General features: G+C 44.5%; 1 protein-coding gene across 4 annotated transcripts; it reads left to right on the forward strand.

Moving 5' to 3' along the window:
- Window positions 1-974: 974 nt before the first annotated feature.
- Window positions 975-14,755, forward strand: LDAF1 (lipid droplet assembly factor 1). 4 transcript variants are annotated; one of them, XM_025855435.2, is made up of 5 exons: window positions 975-1,110; window positions 3,449-3,648; window positions 8,727-8,895; window positions 10,388-10,526; window positions 13,857-14,755. In XM_025855435.2, the coding sequence occupies exons 2-5, from the start codon at window positions 3,508-3,510 to the stop codon at window positions 13,936-13,938; spliced, it is 531 nt and encodes a 176-aa protein (XP_025711220.1). In that variant the 5' UTR covers window positions 975-1,110; window positions 3,449-3,507; the 3' UTR covers window positions 13,939-14,755. The 4 variants fall into 4 exon arrangements, with proteins under 4 accessions (XP_025711220.1, XP_073744052.1, XP_025711221.1 ...); XM_025855436.2 differs by lacking the exon at window positions 975-1,110 and adding an exon at window positions 1,844-1,964; XM_025855437.2 differs by lacking the exon at window positions 975-1,110 and adding an exon at window positions 1,888-2,041.
- The last annotated feature ends 840 nt before the right edge of the window (window positions 14,756-15,595 follow it).

Below are 15,595 nucleotides of genomic sequence, written 5' to 3' on the forward strand. Positions count from 1 at the left end.
AGGGAGAGGAAGAAGCAGACCCTCCCCCTCCCCAAGCAGGGAGCCAGAGGCGGGGCTCGATCCCAGCACCCTGGGATCACTACCAGAGCCAAAGGTAGATGCTTAACCAACTGCACCACCCAGGCACCCCTATGGTTCTTAACAGGAACAGTGGTTCTTAACAGGAAGATTGTGCCCCCTCACAGGGCATTTGGCAGTGTTTGGGGACATTTTTGGTTGTCACAACTGGGAGGGAGGGAATGACTACTGGCATCTAGTGGGTCGAGGTCAGGGACGCTGCTAAACATTCTACAAAACACAGGGTCATCCCCTCAAAACAAAATTTTCCCGCCCAAAATGTCAATAGAGCTGCCATTGAGAAACCCTACTCTATGGGCTGGATTTGGGACCAGGGAACATGTGTCCGGCTCTGACGTGGAACTGAGGGACTTGGGTTTAGACTTTTTCAATTATAAAAAAATGGAGAAAATAACCTCACCCATCTTTAAGAGTCTCGCTGGCTCATGATATCTGCGTGAGAAGTAATGGCTAAAACCTGCCGGTCAAGGCCGTACCTCATCCTTGGGTGTCCTGGGCTCCAGGAATGTTTCCAAAAGAGGTGGTTCAGGTGTAGGTATTTAGGCAGGGGAAGCCCTAAGACGCTGCGCCATCCGGTGCTCAGAGGCCAGTCCACCTGTCTCGGCGGTGGCCTGGGCACTCTCACTTCAAGCCAAGGGTGTAGGACGGGCCTCAGTTTTCTCATTTGTAAACTATTCAGGGCCTGTCAGGGTGGCTCCAAGATGCCGGGGGGGGGGGGGGGGGGAGGGGAATGCGCTTCGCGGAGCGCGCGGCCAGAGGCCTCGGTGCGCCCTCGCCGGCTCCCTCCAGCCGTGGGCGGGGAGAGCCGAAACCAGCCCGGCTGTCAGAGACGCGGACAGGCGAGGGGCGGAGTAAGGGGCGGGGCGAAGGAAGGGGGGGAGGCGGAGGCGGGGGAAGGCGGCAGCCTGGGCGGGGCAGGAAACAGGGTCCCGCTCCCGCCCTTGCCCACGAGAGTTCTTCCCTTCTCTTCCTCCTCCCCCCGCCTCCCTCCTCTCCGCCTGCAGACCCTGGTGAGCGCGGCAGCCAGGACCGGTGAGCTCGCAGCTTGGTTGCTTGGGTACAGCATGCCCGGGCTGGCTAGACCCCCTCACAGGGGAGGGGCAAATGGAGGGGCGCCGGGCGTAGGTTGAGCAGGCAATGGGTGTCCTGCGCTGTGGCCCTTTGTCCGCAGTTTAGTATAAAGGGAAGTCTTACCCCTTCGAGTCCTCAAGACGGGCTGGGAGCGCACGCACGCTCTCACACACCCTCACACCCACCATTAGACTTGGTAAAAGGGTTGCCAGCCCCATCCCACCCCGGAGACCCTGACCCTTTTTGGAAAACTTGGCGGGGGAGTCTCCAAACCCTCTCCCCAGGATTAATGAAAATGGGTACACTCCTTCCCACAGGTCTCTCTTCTATACCGAGGGAACCCCCTTCACTGCAGAGTGGGGCGCTCCAAGTAACAAAGGTGGACGCTTCTCCCCAAATTAATGACTCCACTCCCGCGTGAACCCCCCTTTCTCAGCCTCCGTGCGCGGAACCTCCTCTCCACCTGCCTCCCTTCCTCTTCCCCTCTACCCATGGATCCCTAAGCTGGGCGTCTGGAGGCTCCCCTTCGCGTTTTCGAAGGCCGAGAGACTGGAAGCAGATGGGGAGGGGGCGGCCTGGGTAGGCCCGAGCCGCGCCTCATTCCTTTCCCCCAACAAGTGTTGCGCCGCCTCTCCCTTCCAGCAGGAACGCTCGGGGTGGCCGTTAGTCCCGGGAGCGGCGAGTTGGCCAGTGATCTTGGGGATCAGCCTGGAGGGAGCGGAGAAGGCGGGGAACTTGCGGGCCGCGCGGGGTTTAAGGGGTTGCTGCCTCCCCTCCAGAGACTTCTCAGTTCCTGGGGAGACCTCCTCTGTAGAGTGAGTGACAAGGGGGTCTGGGGATTGGTAGGCAGGTGGATATATTTGACGGCTGTGGCCCATGGCATTCTACCCAGGTTCGTTCCCATCGGACTCCCCAAACCGGTCTGGGTGGCCCTTGGGTTCCCTAGGCCTCTGGAGACCTGTAAGGGGAGCTGGGCTTGTATCTGCTTGCTGCAGAGATGAGATTAGGGGAGCTATATCCTGGGAACGTCCCAAATCCAAGATCTGTGCCAGTTGCAGCTTCAAAGACAGAATATGGCTGTGGAGGGGTTAGTTCTTTCCTGTCCAAAGGGTTCCTGTTTGACGGAGGGGGTTGTAGCAGAGGCTCTCTAGCTGGGGTGATGAAAATGTACTTTAATCTGCGTTCTAGACCCTATAGGGTCTAGTTAGTAAAAACTCCTCCCCCTTAACTCACATAATTGCCATGTGGTATAGTCAACATGGTAAACAGATGTCAACATCACTCAGTTAATTTTGGCCACTGTGACAGGATCTCTGAGGCTTTTTTATTATCAGGTCATTTCTAAGGGAGAAATTGTGTTCAACCCTACAGTTCTGGGAAATATAAAATAACGATATATTCGTTTATATGAAAATCCAACAGGGGTTAAAAAATATCTTATTGAACAAATTGGTTTTTAACATGAACTTAGGACAGTCCTGGAAATTAAAGGCTGTTGAGTCACAGAGTATAACTGTGGCTTAGTCCGCCCTTGAGACACCTAACCCATTAAGTGGAGACTTACAGGAAAATAGAGAATGATTTATGTGGTTGGAAGCCAACCTGTTTAGTGTGGGTAGTAAATAAAGAAATTGGCCACCATCACTATTTAAGAAAGGCTTTCTGGGGGGAAAAAAGGCAATGGGACTTGAAATGGTGTATTCAGCTTTCTACTCTGTTCTTTTTTTTTTTTTTTTTTAAGAAGTTCTACCATATTCTTTGCAGCAGTTTGTCAGGCTAAAAAAATAAACATAAGTCCCCAGAGATAATACCATTAACATTTTGGTATTAAATGATCTATATATATCCTTCTAGGTCTTTTACTATGGAATATAAACATAAAATACATTTATGTAACCATATGGGATATCTTATAATTTTTTTCACTTATGGACATGTTCATGTCACTAACTAGATGTCTACATTATCATTTTAATCACTGTGCGATACTCCATTTTATGAATTTATCATTAACCAATTTCCTACTAATGGACCGTTAGCTTCTTTCCAGTGTTTTGCTGTTTATTATATTCTATACATAGAATTGCACTGCACATCCTTTTTGTATGTTTTGATATACCTATTTGATTATTTCCTTCAGATTCCTAGAAAATTGTTGGATGAAGGCGTGGGCACTTAGAAATTCTGATAGATATTGCCAATCCACCCTCCACCTATTGTGTGAGGATAATAGAAGCTTTTGTTGAACTATAGCTGGGTGAATACTACTAATGGTTCAGGGTACTTTCTGTTTCACCAGTGACAGCAAGAGACTGGGTGACATGAGAGATTCGACTGCGCCCTGCCCTGGACAGCTTAATGGTAGAAGCATTAATCCCTAAAGAGACCGGAGTGGGTTTCAGGATGGCAAAAGAGGAGCCCCCGAGTACCTCAAAGGACTTGCAGGAGCTGCAGAAGAAGCTGTCTTTGCTGATAGAATCCATCCAGAATAACTCAAAGGTCAGTTTCCAATCAGGCTATGTAATGGAAAATCCCAAAATAACAGCAGCTTAAACACCATAGAAGGTTATTTCTCTCTGAAGTGGGAGAAATTTGGTCAGAAATCTTTGTAATTCACCACCCTGCCATGGTGTCTAAATTGTGATCTTCAAACTCATTATCCAAGATGGCTGCTAAAGCATCAGCCATTGTATTCACATTCCAGGTAATAAGGATGGAGGAGGAAAAGGGAGAAAGACTTACAAGCCACCTCTAATTTAAGGTGACTTCCTGGAAGTCACACATAGCACTTCCAATTACATCTCGTAGACTAGAATTTAGTTGCATGTCTACCCTCGGGGTAGATGGAGTTCTTTAGCTGGATATAGAGGGTGGGTCTCAGTCTGTACCACAGATACCATACTTTTTTGTTTTGTTTTCTTGTGAATTTTGCCCTGTTACCTGAGACTGAGGGGCTAAAGCCAACTTTAGAATTTGAGTCCAGTTTTCCACTAGAACCGCAGCGTTCAATAGAAGTATGATATGAACCACATATGTAATTTAAAATTTTCTAGTAGCCACATTTGAAATGTAAAAAGTGGGTAAAATTTATTTAGCCAAATATATCTAAATATCATTTCAATATGTAATCATAAAGAGTTATTAATGAAAAAAGTTATTGAGATGTTCTGTATTCTTTTTTGTAATAAGTCTTCAAAATCCAGTGAATATTTTACACTTAACGACACATTTCCATTTGAATTAGCCATTTTTCAGGTGTTTAGTAGCCATTCTGGGGCAATGGGGCTTGAGATAGCATATTCTACTTTCTCAAATTTTTATCTTTCTTTCTTCTATATGTCATTAAGCATTTTGTCAGGGGAAAAAAACAGCTCTCAGAGATAATACTAACATTTTGTTGTATTTCCCTCTAGACGTTTTTTTCCTATACAAAATACCCATAAAATACGTAAGTGCGTGTAACAAAATGAACTGGTTTGTGATCTATTTTTTTGTATTGGACAGCATGGTTCCCCTCGGGTCTATTTGAAGAGACGGGACTTTGCAGTCTAGAGAAATATACTCTATAGAGATCTTTCCTGGACTTGTCCCAAAATGCCTCTGGCCCTCTTTGTGGTGTTAGCAAGCTATTTTTAAATTGGCCAAGCAGCTTTCTAGTCAGCAGGCTGAGACTCTTGTTACTAAAAGTTAGCTTAGTAAGAAAGGTCCTGCTTATCTGCATGTGCGTTTGGTTCTCATATGTGTTAGTTATGTTCTCTGGCGGCACCTCAAACAACTGCTGAATAATGTCTCCTAGGGGAATACAGGATTAGGGACTGGCAAATTTCTGGTCACAACATTTTCATCAACTGGTAAGTATATACACTGTTGTATGTGTATTTCTGTTTAAAAACAACTTATTTAGTATATGTTGTTGATTCATTAACGTTAAACTCATGGCCAATAGCGCTATAGCTCTTGCCTGAACAAAGCTTATCTAACACACCTATTTCCTTTTAAGGCGGATCACACCCTTATGAAGGGTGAAGAACACAAGATAGTACTTCTGCTATTTTAAATGGTTAAATGACCAACAAAAAATATAAGATACGAGAAAAGGTGGCACTAAATATACCTTGGAAAGGATAGTTGTTTAAAGATCTGAAATAAGAGCATTGCCTAGTTGACCTCAGCTGAGAACATGTGTTTCAGGTGACTTAAATTTTCCCATGCTCTGTACATGTTCTTGAAAGCACCACAAATATTGATTTTGGAGCTTCAAATGAATTTTGGTGAGTAGGTGAATTTGCAAATATAGAATCTGCAAGTAATAGGGATTGACGGTAGATTGATGAACCCTGATTGAGCACTTACTATATGCCAAGCACTGTGTTAGGCATTTGGCACATCTTATTTAATATTCATGTCTACATTCTGAAGTAGACATTTCAAAGCATATGAACTTGGGTTTCTTGGCATTTCTTTACTTCGTTGTTGTAGATCCTCAGTCGTGGTCATTGGAATAGATTTGGGCTGGATAACTTCTAGGCCAGCCGACTCCCAGAGTGATGGGACAGATTATCAGCTAAGCCCTGATGTTCTTTGGATAGTCCTAAGGTAGAGTAGTTTCTTTTAAAATTTTGTATTATGTTAATTAATGTGAGTTGTGTTAACTCAGTAATATTGAGGAAAAAGGAAAGCAAATCACCTGTAAACACATCAGTAACAAATCCACTGATGGTGATTATTATTAGTAGTAGGCCCCTTCAGTATGTAATGGTTGTAATTATGGCAGATATAGTCCTGTATTTTTATTTTTGTTTGATATTGCATATTGGTGTTTTTCTATATTGAATCTTAGGTCTTCCGAACAGTTGCTTGGTAGTAGAACCTTCCATCAGATTGACATAACCATAATTTACATAAACATCCCCTTGTTTCTGGGATATTTAGGTACTTTCTTTCCCCCAGATAATTTTTAACCTTTCCTCAGAGTTAATAGGCCCTTGAAATTCCAGAAAAGACCAGATGGGCTTCTACATGGAGTGTTTGTGAAACAACTCCATAATTTCTTCTAGGAAGCCTCTGGAATGTCAAGTCTTCATTGACATAGGCTGAGAGAGTCAGAAACCCGCTCGAAATAGCTTAAGCAGACGAATACTGAGACCTGCCGGGACTTTGGGGAAATGGGAGACTATCTTAGAAAACACAGGCTAAAATTAATTTTAGCAATATATTTTATATAACACAGTATATCCAGAACAATATAACTTCAACATGTAATAATATTAAAAATTAGTGATGAGATAGTTTACATTTTTTAATAGACTTAGTGCAAGTCTCAATTCAGATACTAAATTTCCATTGAAAATACTTGCTCTCTATTCAGATTTCATAAAACTTACATTTGAAAAACTTATTTGAAACATACGTAATTTGAAATGTAATTCAAAACATTCCAGTGACTGAAGCATCTCTCAGTTTTTAAATAGAATTTAAAGTTAAAAATCCAGTTCATCGGTGACACTAGCCACATTTTAGGTGTGCAGTAGCCACATGTGGTTGTTATGCTGGGGGGTCCGGGTGTAAATTCATAAGCCTGGCCTTCGAGTGTTCCAGCCTCATCTGCTCCCCACTGTGGTTACTGGGTCTCTTGATGGTAAGGACCAGAGAGAACAGTTCAGTCTGTCAGAGGATGCCTGGGTGGTTTTACTAAGAATATATGCGGACTTTAGAGCCGGAAAGCAATCAAGACTTACGACAGCTCCAGGGACCAGCCCCGCTCCTGTGACCCCTCCTTGCTCACCTTCAGCTGCCTTAACAGGAGAGTCTCATTGGGTTCTGATTATCTGAGCCAGGCATTCCTAGTATAGTCATCTCTGGCTAGAGAAGTTGAATAGCCAAGTCTGGTAGCTTTTCTCAGGAGTAGCTAGAGGCAGTAGCTGGTGGGCATTGTGCCATGTTTTGTTTTGTTTTGTTTCATTTTTGTGGCCTGATTGGAAGTGAAATTTGTCAGGCCTAGAGATTCTCCTAAGGAGGCAATGCTGAAGCCCCAAGGCCGATGGCAGTGGCTTCTTGGAACAACAGCCTTTTCTACTTAAGCAGCATGAACCCTGCACTTTGATCACCATCACCTTGAACTACAAAACCCTCATGTCTTCCAGCTGGCCCCCAGATTCCCACCATTGGAGTCACCAGGAGGCACGTGTGTTTTGGGTAGTGGTACCCGTGTTCGCCATAGCTTGAATTTCCTCTTCATTTCAGCTGCTATAAGGCCTTAAGGAATGAGACCTGGGAAGTATTTTTTTTTACGATGTTATGTTAATCACCATACATTACATCATTAGTTTTTGATGTAGTGTTCCATGATTCATTGTTTGTGCATAACACCCAGTGCTCCATGTAGAACGTGCCCTCTTTAATACCCATCACCAGGCTAACCCATCCCCCCACCCCCCTCTGCTCTAGAACCCTCAGTTTGCTTTTCAGAGTCCATCGTCTCTCATGGTTCGTCTCCCCCTCCGATTCCCCCCTTCATTCTTCCCCTCCTGCTATCTTCTTTTTTTTTTTATTTTAACATATAATGTATTATTTGTTTCAGAGGTACAGGTCTGTGATTCAACAGTCTTGCACAATTCCCAGCGCTCACCATAGCACATACCCTCCCCAATGTCTATGAAAGTTTTGATGGGGAAAAGTTCTGGAATGATGGAACCTTTAAGACAACAGGAGCTAACGTGTCAGTAGTGAGGAGAGAAACGGAATGGGGCTTAAGAAGACGGGGGGAGGCCATCCTTGTGGATTTTCTAGGGCCAGCTCTGCATAAAGCAGCCCTCCCCCACTGAGCCAGATCAACAAACTCTCGTGCCTAATGAAGGAAGATAGCTTGTTCATTAAGCCTGCAGTAGTCATCAGGCTGTGGCCTCACTGTGGTATCCACGTTGACGACATGCAAGCATTTTTTCCTAACAAGGTGGCAGCCATTGCAAGCATTTGACGTTTAGAGTGAAAAAATTCATCTTTGAGGGCCTAGATTTTGCCACCTGGAAGCTGTGTGACTCTAGGCAAGTCCCATTCCTTTCTCAGACTTTCATGTGTATACAGGTCACCTGGGGCTCATTAAAAATCACCTGATTTAGCAGGTCTGGGGCAGAGCTTGAGATGTTGAGCTTATAACAAGCTCCCAGGTGATGCCAAGTAGCGAGGACTTAACCTCTATGTGCCTCGGTGGCCGTGGCTCTGAAACCTCAGCATGCAGTAGGAGATAAATCGTGTGGACGTTACATCCATGTGCACACGTGCCGAGGGCCCCTTGGGAGGGTGTGTGTGAAGTGTTAGAAACATGACCAGGGTCTTTCCTCCTTTCACAAGACTTGAGGTTGGGTGGGACCCACAAACTTGCTATCTGTCTACCGCTGCCTTAAGTTGTTGCCAGGGTGACTCATGCCATGGGAGAATTGTTAGTGTTGACTTGTTATGTTCCTTACGAGCCCTCCAACTTTCTAGCCTTTAGTTATACTTCCTGCAGCCCAGGTGGATCCATCAGCCTGGGGTTCAGACATGGTGTTCAGTCCTGGCTTTTTCTCCCTTGCCTGCAGGTGGTTGCCTTCATGAAGTCTGCGGTGGGGCAGTACCTGGACAGGCACCCTTTCATGGCCCTCACCGTGCTGGTGTTTGTGGTCATGTCAGCCGTTCCTGTTGGGTTCTTCCTGCTCGTCGTGGTGCTTACCTCCCTGGCTGCTTTTGTGGGAGTCATTTTACTGGAAGGTATCCTGCTCATCTGTTCAGCATCTTTGGAAAATGATTCAGCTAGGGGCACGGGTATTTATTGGGTAGCTGCCACTCTCATCCAATGTTCCTGTTCCTGAAAAGGTCACAGTGACTGAGGCGGATTGTCAGAGTAGTTACAAGATGGGCACTTTGGAGTCCACATTAGAATCCTACCTCCACCAGTGTGATTTTTGGACAAATTACTTACCCTCTCTGAACCTCAAACTCCTCATATGTAAACTGGGGAAATAATAATACTGTCTCAAAGGGTTGTGGTAGGGATTGAAAGTTAGAGTCCCATAAAATGTTTAGCAGAGCCCATGGTACAACAGAGTGGTTTCAGCACAAATGGTAACAGAGTCCAATTTATTCCACACCTTGTTATTGAACATGTGTTGCATGCCAGGTGTCTTGCTAGGCACTAATGTTCCCCCTTCTCCACCTTTCCTCCTGAGGTCACACTGCCAACTGTCACCTTCTCCCTTTGTAGCTAAGGTAAAATTACTGAGAAGGCAGATCTGATTGGCTCAGTTTGCTTTTTCGTGTCAGATCACAAACCACAAGATGCTGGCCGTAGAGCTGGTTGCCATTGGGTCATTGGTTTATCCTAGGGCTTCCCAGAGCTAAGAGCACCCAGAGTTGTTTCCCTGCCCAAGGGACTGTGGATAAGGCAATTTACCCCTGAAGGAGAAGGTGGGCATCATCGACGGATGGGCAAAATACAGCCTGGCAGAGAAGCTGCTGAGTAAATAGTGACGGATAGATGGATGGATGAATGAATGGGTGGAGGAGTGAAAGAGGATTGTAGCAAAAGCAAATTTAGGAGAAGGGAGCCACTTTTGGTCCTGTTGTGCAAAGCTCTACAGAGGACAGGATTTAAAGACATGTAACAACTTTTGTTTCCTTTGGGGAAGAAAAGACTTTCTAAACAGGAATAGCACATACAAAGCCTTTAGAAAAGTAATCTAGAACTTGAGTGTGTGTAAGTTTACTTGTTTTTTGAAAATGCAAACTTCCAGGCCTCATCCAGAGATGGTTATTTAGTAGTTCTGGAGTGGGGTCCAGAAATCAGAATTTTACACAAGCCTTCCTGAGGCATCTAATTCTGATACAGTGGTTGTCCACCACACTTTGAAAAACACAGATCGAGGATTTTGTAAATCTTTGTGAAAAAGCAGCACATCTATTTATATTCTCTGACTTCCTTCCCTTTCAGGGTCCGTCCCTGAAATTGTATCACTGTAGCCATGAGGTTGGAGTTCTGAGCTCTTTGACCCCTCCCAAGACAAGGAAAAGGGTGTTTGCCTTGCAGTGAGGCCCCCTCGGGTAGTTAGGTTACCTCCTTTTTAAGTGATGCTGGAAATCTGATTTTTATGAGAAATCTCCTCACTTAAAAAATCTGAGTTAACTATCATAAACACCAGTGGCTTGGGATTTGGCAGCTTTCAGTTTGTTTTAGCTGAATGCTTCTAACTGTGCTCTCCTCTAGGACTGGTCATCTCTGTGGGCGGCCTCTCACTGCTTTGTGTCCTCTGTGGCTTGAGCTTCGTATCACTCACCGTGTCGGGGACAATCATAGTGTCCTATGTCATGGTCTCCAGCCTTGTCAACTACTGGTTTCCTCCCAGGTAAATACATGTTAATGCAGTAATTTAATCTTTACCATTTGGGGGATTTTCACAAATACTACCCTAACCCTAGTTGGATGTCTAGAAGTCAAATTGTGAGAGGCCGGTGTTCTGTATAGTTTTCCATACACATCAGACACCAAATGAGAATTGACAATGGAGTTTCAAACAAACAAACAAAAATACCGTCATCATCCACCACACACAATTACTCATTTTGTTGTTGTGGCAACGCTATGTGAAGTAACTGTTATTGATTCCTTTTAAAAGACGCCATTAAATTTACAAAACTTCAAAATAAGGTGTTTTTTTTGCGGGGGGCTACGAGAATAATGAGCCACCATTCCACTCACCGTGCATATATCTCAGGATGATACAGGGGGCTGTGAATCTGCTGTTCCCAATGTCTATCTTCATTCTCTGCTCTTCAGAATGTGAGTGTGTCACCATACTGAGTTTGATCTTGTGTTTGATGGTATGGATTTTGTTCCTACATTATGGCTCCTAAACGCCAGCTACCCTTCATCTGGAGCCTCAGCTGAAGGAACAGTGATCTATTTAAATACTGGAGGGAAAACCAGCTATGCTGGAATTACTGTAAGACAGTCAGTTTGTGTATAATGGGCCACCCTCCTGAGCGATTTTCAGAGATGATTTTTTTTTAATGCTTGATTTTTATCTTTTTATCTTTGTTGAATGTAGAATCTAAGTTTCAAGTAGGATGTGACTCCATTGTGCTTCCTTTAAGCTCTTGCTTAATTGATGATAGTGGCTAATACCCATCAAGTACTTGCTCCGGCCAGGGACTCTGTTATGCACTTTCCAGGCCTTAGCTCATATAATCCTCCAGCCACCCTGTGAGGCAGGTTCTAGCTCCATCCTATGACCAGGGAAATGAAACCAAATCCCAAAGCAAAGTGTAACAGAGAAGGGACTTAAATGCAGGTCAGTTAACTCCAAAACCTCTTAACCAAGATTCCAAGTGATTCCAAAACAGGAGTCAGCAGACAATCTCTGTAAGGGGCCAGATGATAAATATTTTAGGCTTTGCGGGCCATGTGGTCCGTATTGCAACTCCTTAACTCTGCTGCTATAGCCAAAAAGCAACATAGTCAATAAGAAAACAAGTGAGCATGGCTGTGTTCCAATAAAACTTTTATTTACAAAGACAGGCAGCAGGCTGGATTTGGCCCAAGAATTTGCCAACCCTTGCGCTAAAAGAACCAATATCCTGAATTTTGTTTTTCTATAGAGTAGCCCTTGAACTTTTTTTAATAATTTTTTATTGTTATGTTAATCACCACACATTACATCATTAGTTTTTTTTTTAATTTTTTTATTGTTATGTTAATCACCATATATTACATCATTAGTTTTTGATGTAGTGTTCCATGATTCATTGTTTGTGCATAACACCCAGTGCTCCATGCAGAATGTGCCCTCTTTAATACCCATCACCAGGCTAACCCATCCCCCCACCCCCTCCCCTCTAGAACCCTCAGTTTGTTTTTCAGAGTCCATCGTCTCTAATGGTTCGTCTCCCCCTCCGACTTACTCCCCTTCATTCTTCCCCTCCTGCCATCTTCTTCTTTTTTTTTTCTTAACATATATTGCATTATTTGTTTCAGAAGTACAGATCCGTGATTCAACAGTCTTGTACAATTCACAGCGCTCACCATAGCACATACCCTCCCCAATGTCTGTCACCCAGCCACCCCATCCCTCCCACCCCCCACCACTCCAGCAACCAGCCCTTGAACTTCTTACCAAAATGTTATCCTGTTGTTACTCAGGTTAGAAAATAAAATGTGAAGTGGGTATAATTTAAACTAGCTCAGGGCTGGTTGTCACAGGATTGCCTGGTTGATATCCCTGGAATTACATCCAGCTTCTTATAAATTGTTTTGATCACTCTCAGTCTTAAAGGGGTTAAAAGGAGAAATAATTGGCTTAAATTTGGCTTATTGAAGCTGATGCTTCTGAGCCAAAAATCTCTCCCTGCCTCTGAACCCTGCTCTGCTATACCACAAGGAGTAACAAAATCTGAATACCACCTGTTTGTCAATGAAGAGATTAAAAAGATTTCCAAGCTTTGTCCTTGATCTCCTTACGCTCACCTCGTCCTCCCAACTGAGGCACCAGGACCCATTGTTTTAACCTGGGTGGTGGTTCTCAAGCTTTTCGTTCTCGACACATTTTGCCTTCTTAAAATTACTGAGTCTTCCCAAGGTTTTGTTCATGTGGTTTAAATGGACCAATAATTACTGTAGTAGAAATTAACAAATTTGAAAAATACTCATTTAAAAGGGACAGTATTGGGCGCCTGGGTGGCTCAGATGGTTAAGCGTCTGCCTTCGGCTCAGGTCATGATATCGAGCCCCGCATCGGGCTCCCTGCTCCGCAGAAGCCTGCTTCTCCCTCTCCCACTCCCCCTGCTTGTGTTCCCTCTCTCACTGTGTCTGTCAAATAAATAAAATCTTAAAAAAATAAATAAATAAATAAAAGGGACAGTATTACCTGTTGATATAAATAACATCTCTATGAAAAGTAACTATATTTTCCAATATAGAATGAAATGACTGAGTTTTACGTTTCACAAATAGCTTTTTTTTTTTTAATTTAAGATTTTATTCATTTGTTAGAGAGAGAGAGAAAGTGCACACAAGCCCGGGGCTGGAGAGGGAGAGGGAGAGGAAGAGGGAGAAGCAGGCTCCCCGCTGGGCAGGGATTCCCGACTCGGGGCTCAAGCCCAGGACTCTGGGATCATGACCTGAGTTGAAGGCAGATGATTAACCAACTGAGTCACTCAGGTGCTCCTACCTTTCACAAATATCTTTAATGTCTGCCTTAATAGACGTCAGCTGGGTTTTGAAGACCCAGCCTCACAAATGTGCGGCTGGCAAAGGGAGGTAAAGCTTTTTCAGAGCACTATGGATGTTCTTCTTTGATAGTACACCAAAACTCAGTAAGTGGTAGTTTCTTAAAGGTTAATTGAAATGTGACCTTTTTTACTTTGTTGTATTAAAATCCCCTTGTCTGTCTTGTACTTTTTTTTAGATCTTTTACCGTGCATGTTTTTGTAACTTCACGCACTGCTCATTTGCAATACCCAAATTAGAATAGGGGGAAGGGGCATAATCCCTACCCCTGACTCAGTCTGCCCTGAGTTTCCTCATCTATAAAATAGGTATAGCCTTAAATCTGGTGTGGTTGCAAGAAGCAGCTAAAAATAAACCAACAAAGAATACCATATATTCAGCTTTGTGCACTCTCAATTAAAGCTCTTCAAAGAGGCCCTAGAGCTAACCATTTCCTCTTGTTACCAAACAGACCTCTGACACGACAAAACTCCAGTGGCGACTGTCAGCTGGCTATGAAGTCCGCAGACTTAGAAGGGCTCTACCAGGAATGACCGGCCCAGCGGAGCCAGAGCTTTTTCTAAGCACTTCTCGAAGGCTGTGGATCATACTCAGCCCTTGGGATTATGACTCAGAAGGGGGCTGGGTGGTCAAGCACTCCTTGGAAGTGGCCTCTGGCTTTTTCATGTATTCCTAGGATCCCACAAGGGCCACTTTGGGGGTCTTGTTGCTCTTGCATGAGTCCTGTGGTTCTGTTGGCTGACCCACCCTCACATGAGAATTAGCAGAGAACTGCAGTGGCTCAGCACTTCCTTGCCTTTTGCCCTTCCTCCCCAATGTGCAGACTTGACCTTGGCCCAGTCCTGAGCCTCTACAGCCTGGCAGCTTGACCCCAAAGACTCAGTCTTGTGTCCAAGGGCCCAGTTTGGGGCAACTGTGGATTTTTTTTTCTTTTTTTCAAAAATGAGAGAGGCTGTTTATATCTTCACTTATTTGAAAGGTGGGGAAAGAGCAAAACAGATCAAGCTCTTCTGCCTTATTAGCTTTTTATCAGAAAAATCAGCAACATTTGGCAATAATGGCTTCTCAGGCAGAGCTGGGTAAAAAATAGAGTCCAAAGTTAACTTTATGGCCAAGGGCACTTTTGAAGGAAATCTAAAGAGTTTCCATGTTGAGTACTGTTAAGTGCCGTTACTCTTGAAAATATTTGCACTTGATACTTTTGTATTGTTTGAAAGAACTTGGCTTGTTAAGCCATTTCTGTAAAAAGTCCTATGAAAATGCTAAAGGACTAAACAAGCTTTTAAAATCCTGCGGGATTTCTTCTTCAGTGGTCTGCTGTGGCATTTTATTAAATATTTATGTAGATGAGCTTTTTTTCTTTACTCTTTATTTCACCCCCTAGACATCAGACCCCCCCTTATTCCTTCTCCGTTGATTTCATGGCAGATCCTGGGTAACAGGGCTCGTGATAGACACTCCACCCAAAGTGGCATTAAGCGGGGTGGGGGGGGGGGAGTGGGGGGGGCGGGCAGAAGGCGGGAGTTCCTTTCACTGAACTAAAAAGCCAGGGGGTAGATTTTCAGGCACTGCTGGATCCAGGGGTTCAAGCGGCATCTTGAGGCATCTCTCTCCCTTCATCCCTCAGCATTGCTTTCCTCGTGTGAGCTGCTTTTCCAGTCAGGCCCTGCATACGTGGAGGTCCCAACAGCTCTGGCTTTATATGTCAGCTTCTGGGTTTGGCTCTGATTGGACGGACTTGGGTCATGTGAGCAATCCTGAACAATCACAGTGGTCAGGAGGGTGGACTGTGCAGATGGGGCAGGGCCACGCCATACATAGGTTCATGCCGGAGCCAGGGGATGGTTTACGTCAGCCCCAATGGTTTTGCATAGGGTGGGGTGCATACTCCCAAAGGAATATGAGACGGAGTGGAAATATTTGCTGGGCAGATGAAATAAAAAGCCTGCTACTTGTCCTACTTACAGGACATAAAAGCCTTAATCTGGAAACTTCTGAATCCCATGACAGCCACGCCTGTCCCTAAAGGTGGCTTTACCTCTTAGAGAAAAAGAACTGCGTACTCCTGCCAGCACATGGAGTATTAATAATTGGTGTTTATTAAATTTTTCTTTTCTTCATGCAAGTGTCTGCTCTCATCTGTCTATGCCATCTACCCAGCTGGGCAGTAATGAAAAATGAAAAGGCCCC

The sequence above is a fragment of the Callorhinus ursinus genome, unplaced genomic scaffold, assembly GCF_003265705.2.
Source record: "Callorhinus ursinus isolate GAN/ISIS: 27379988/994484 unplaced genomic scaffold, GSC_fseal_2.0 scaffold85, whole genome shotgun sequence".
Taxonomy (NCBI): Eukaryota; Metazoa; Chordata; class Mammalia; order Carnivora; family Otariidae; genus Callorhinus; species Callorhinus ursinus.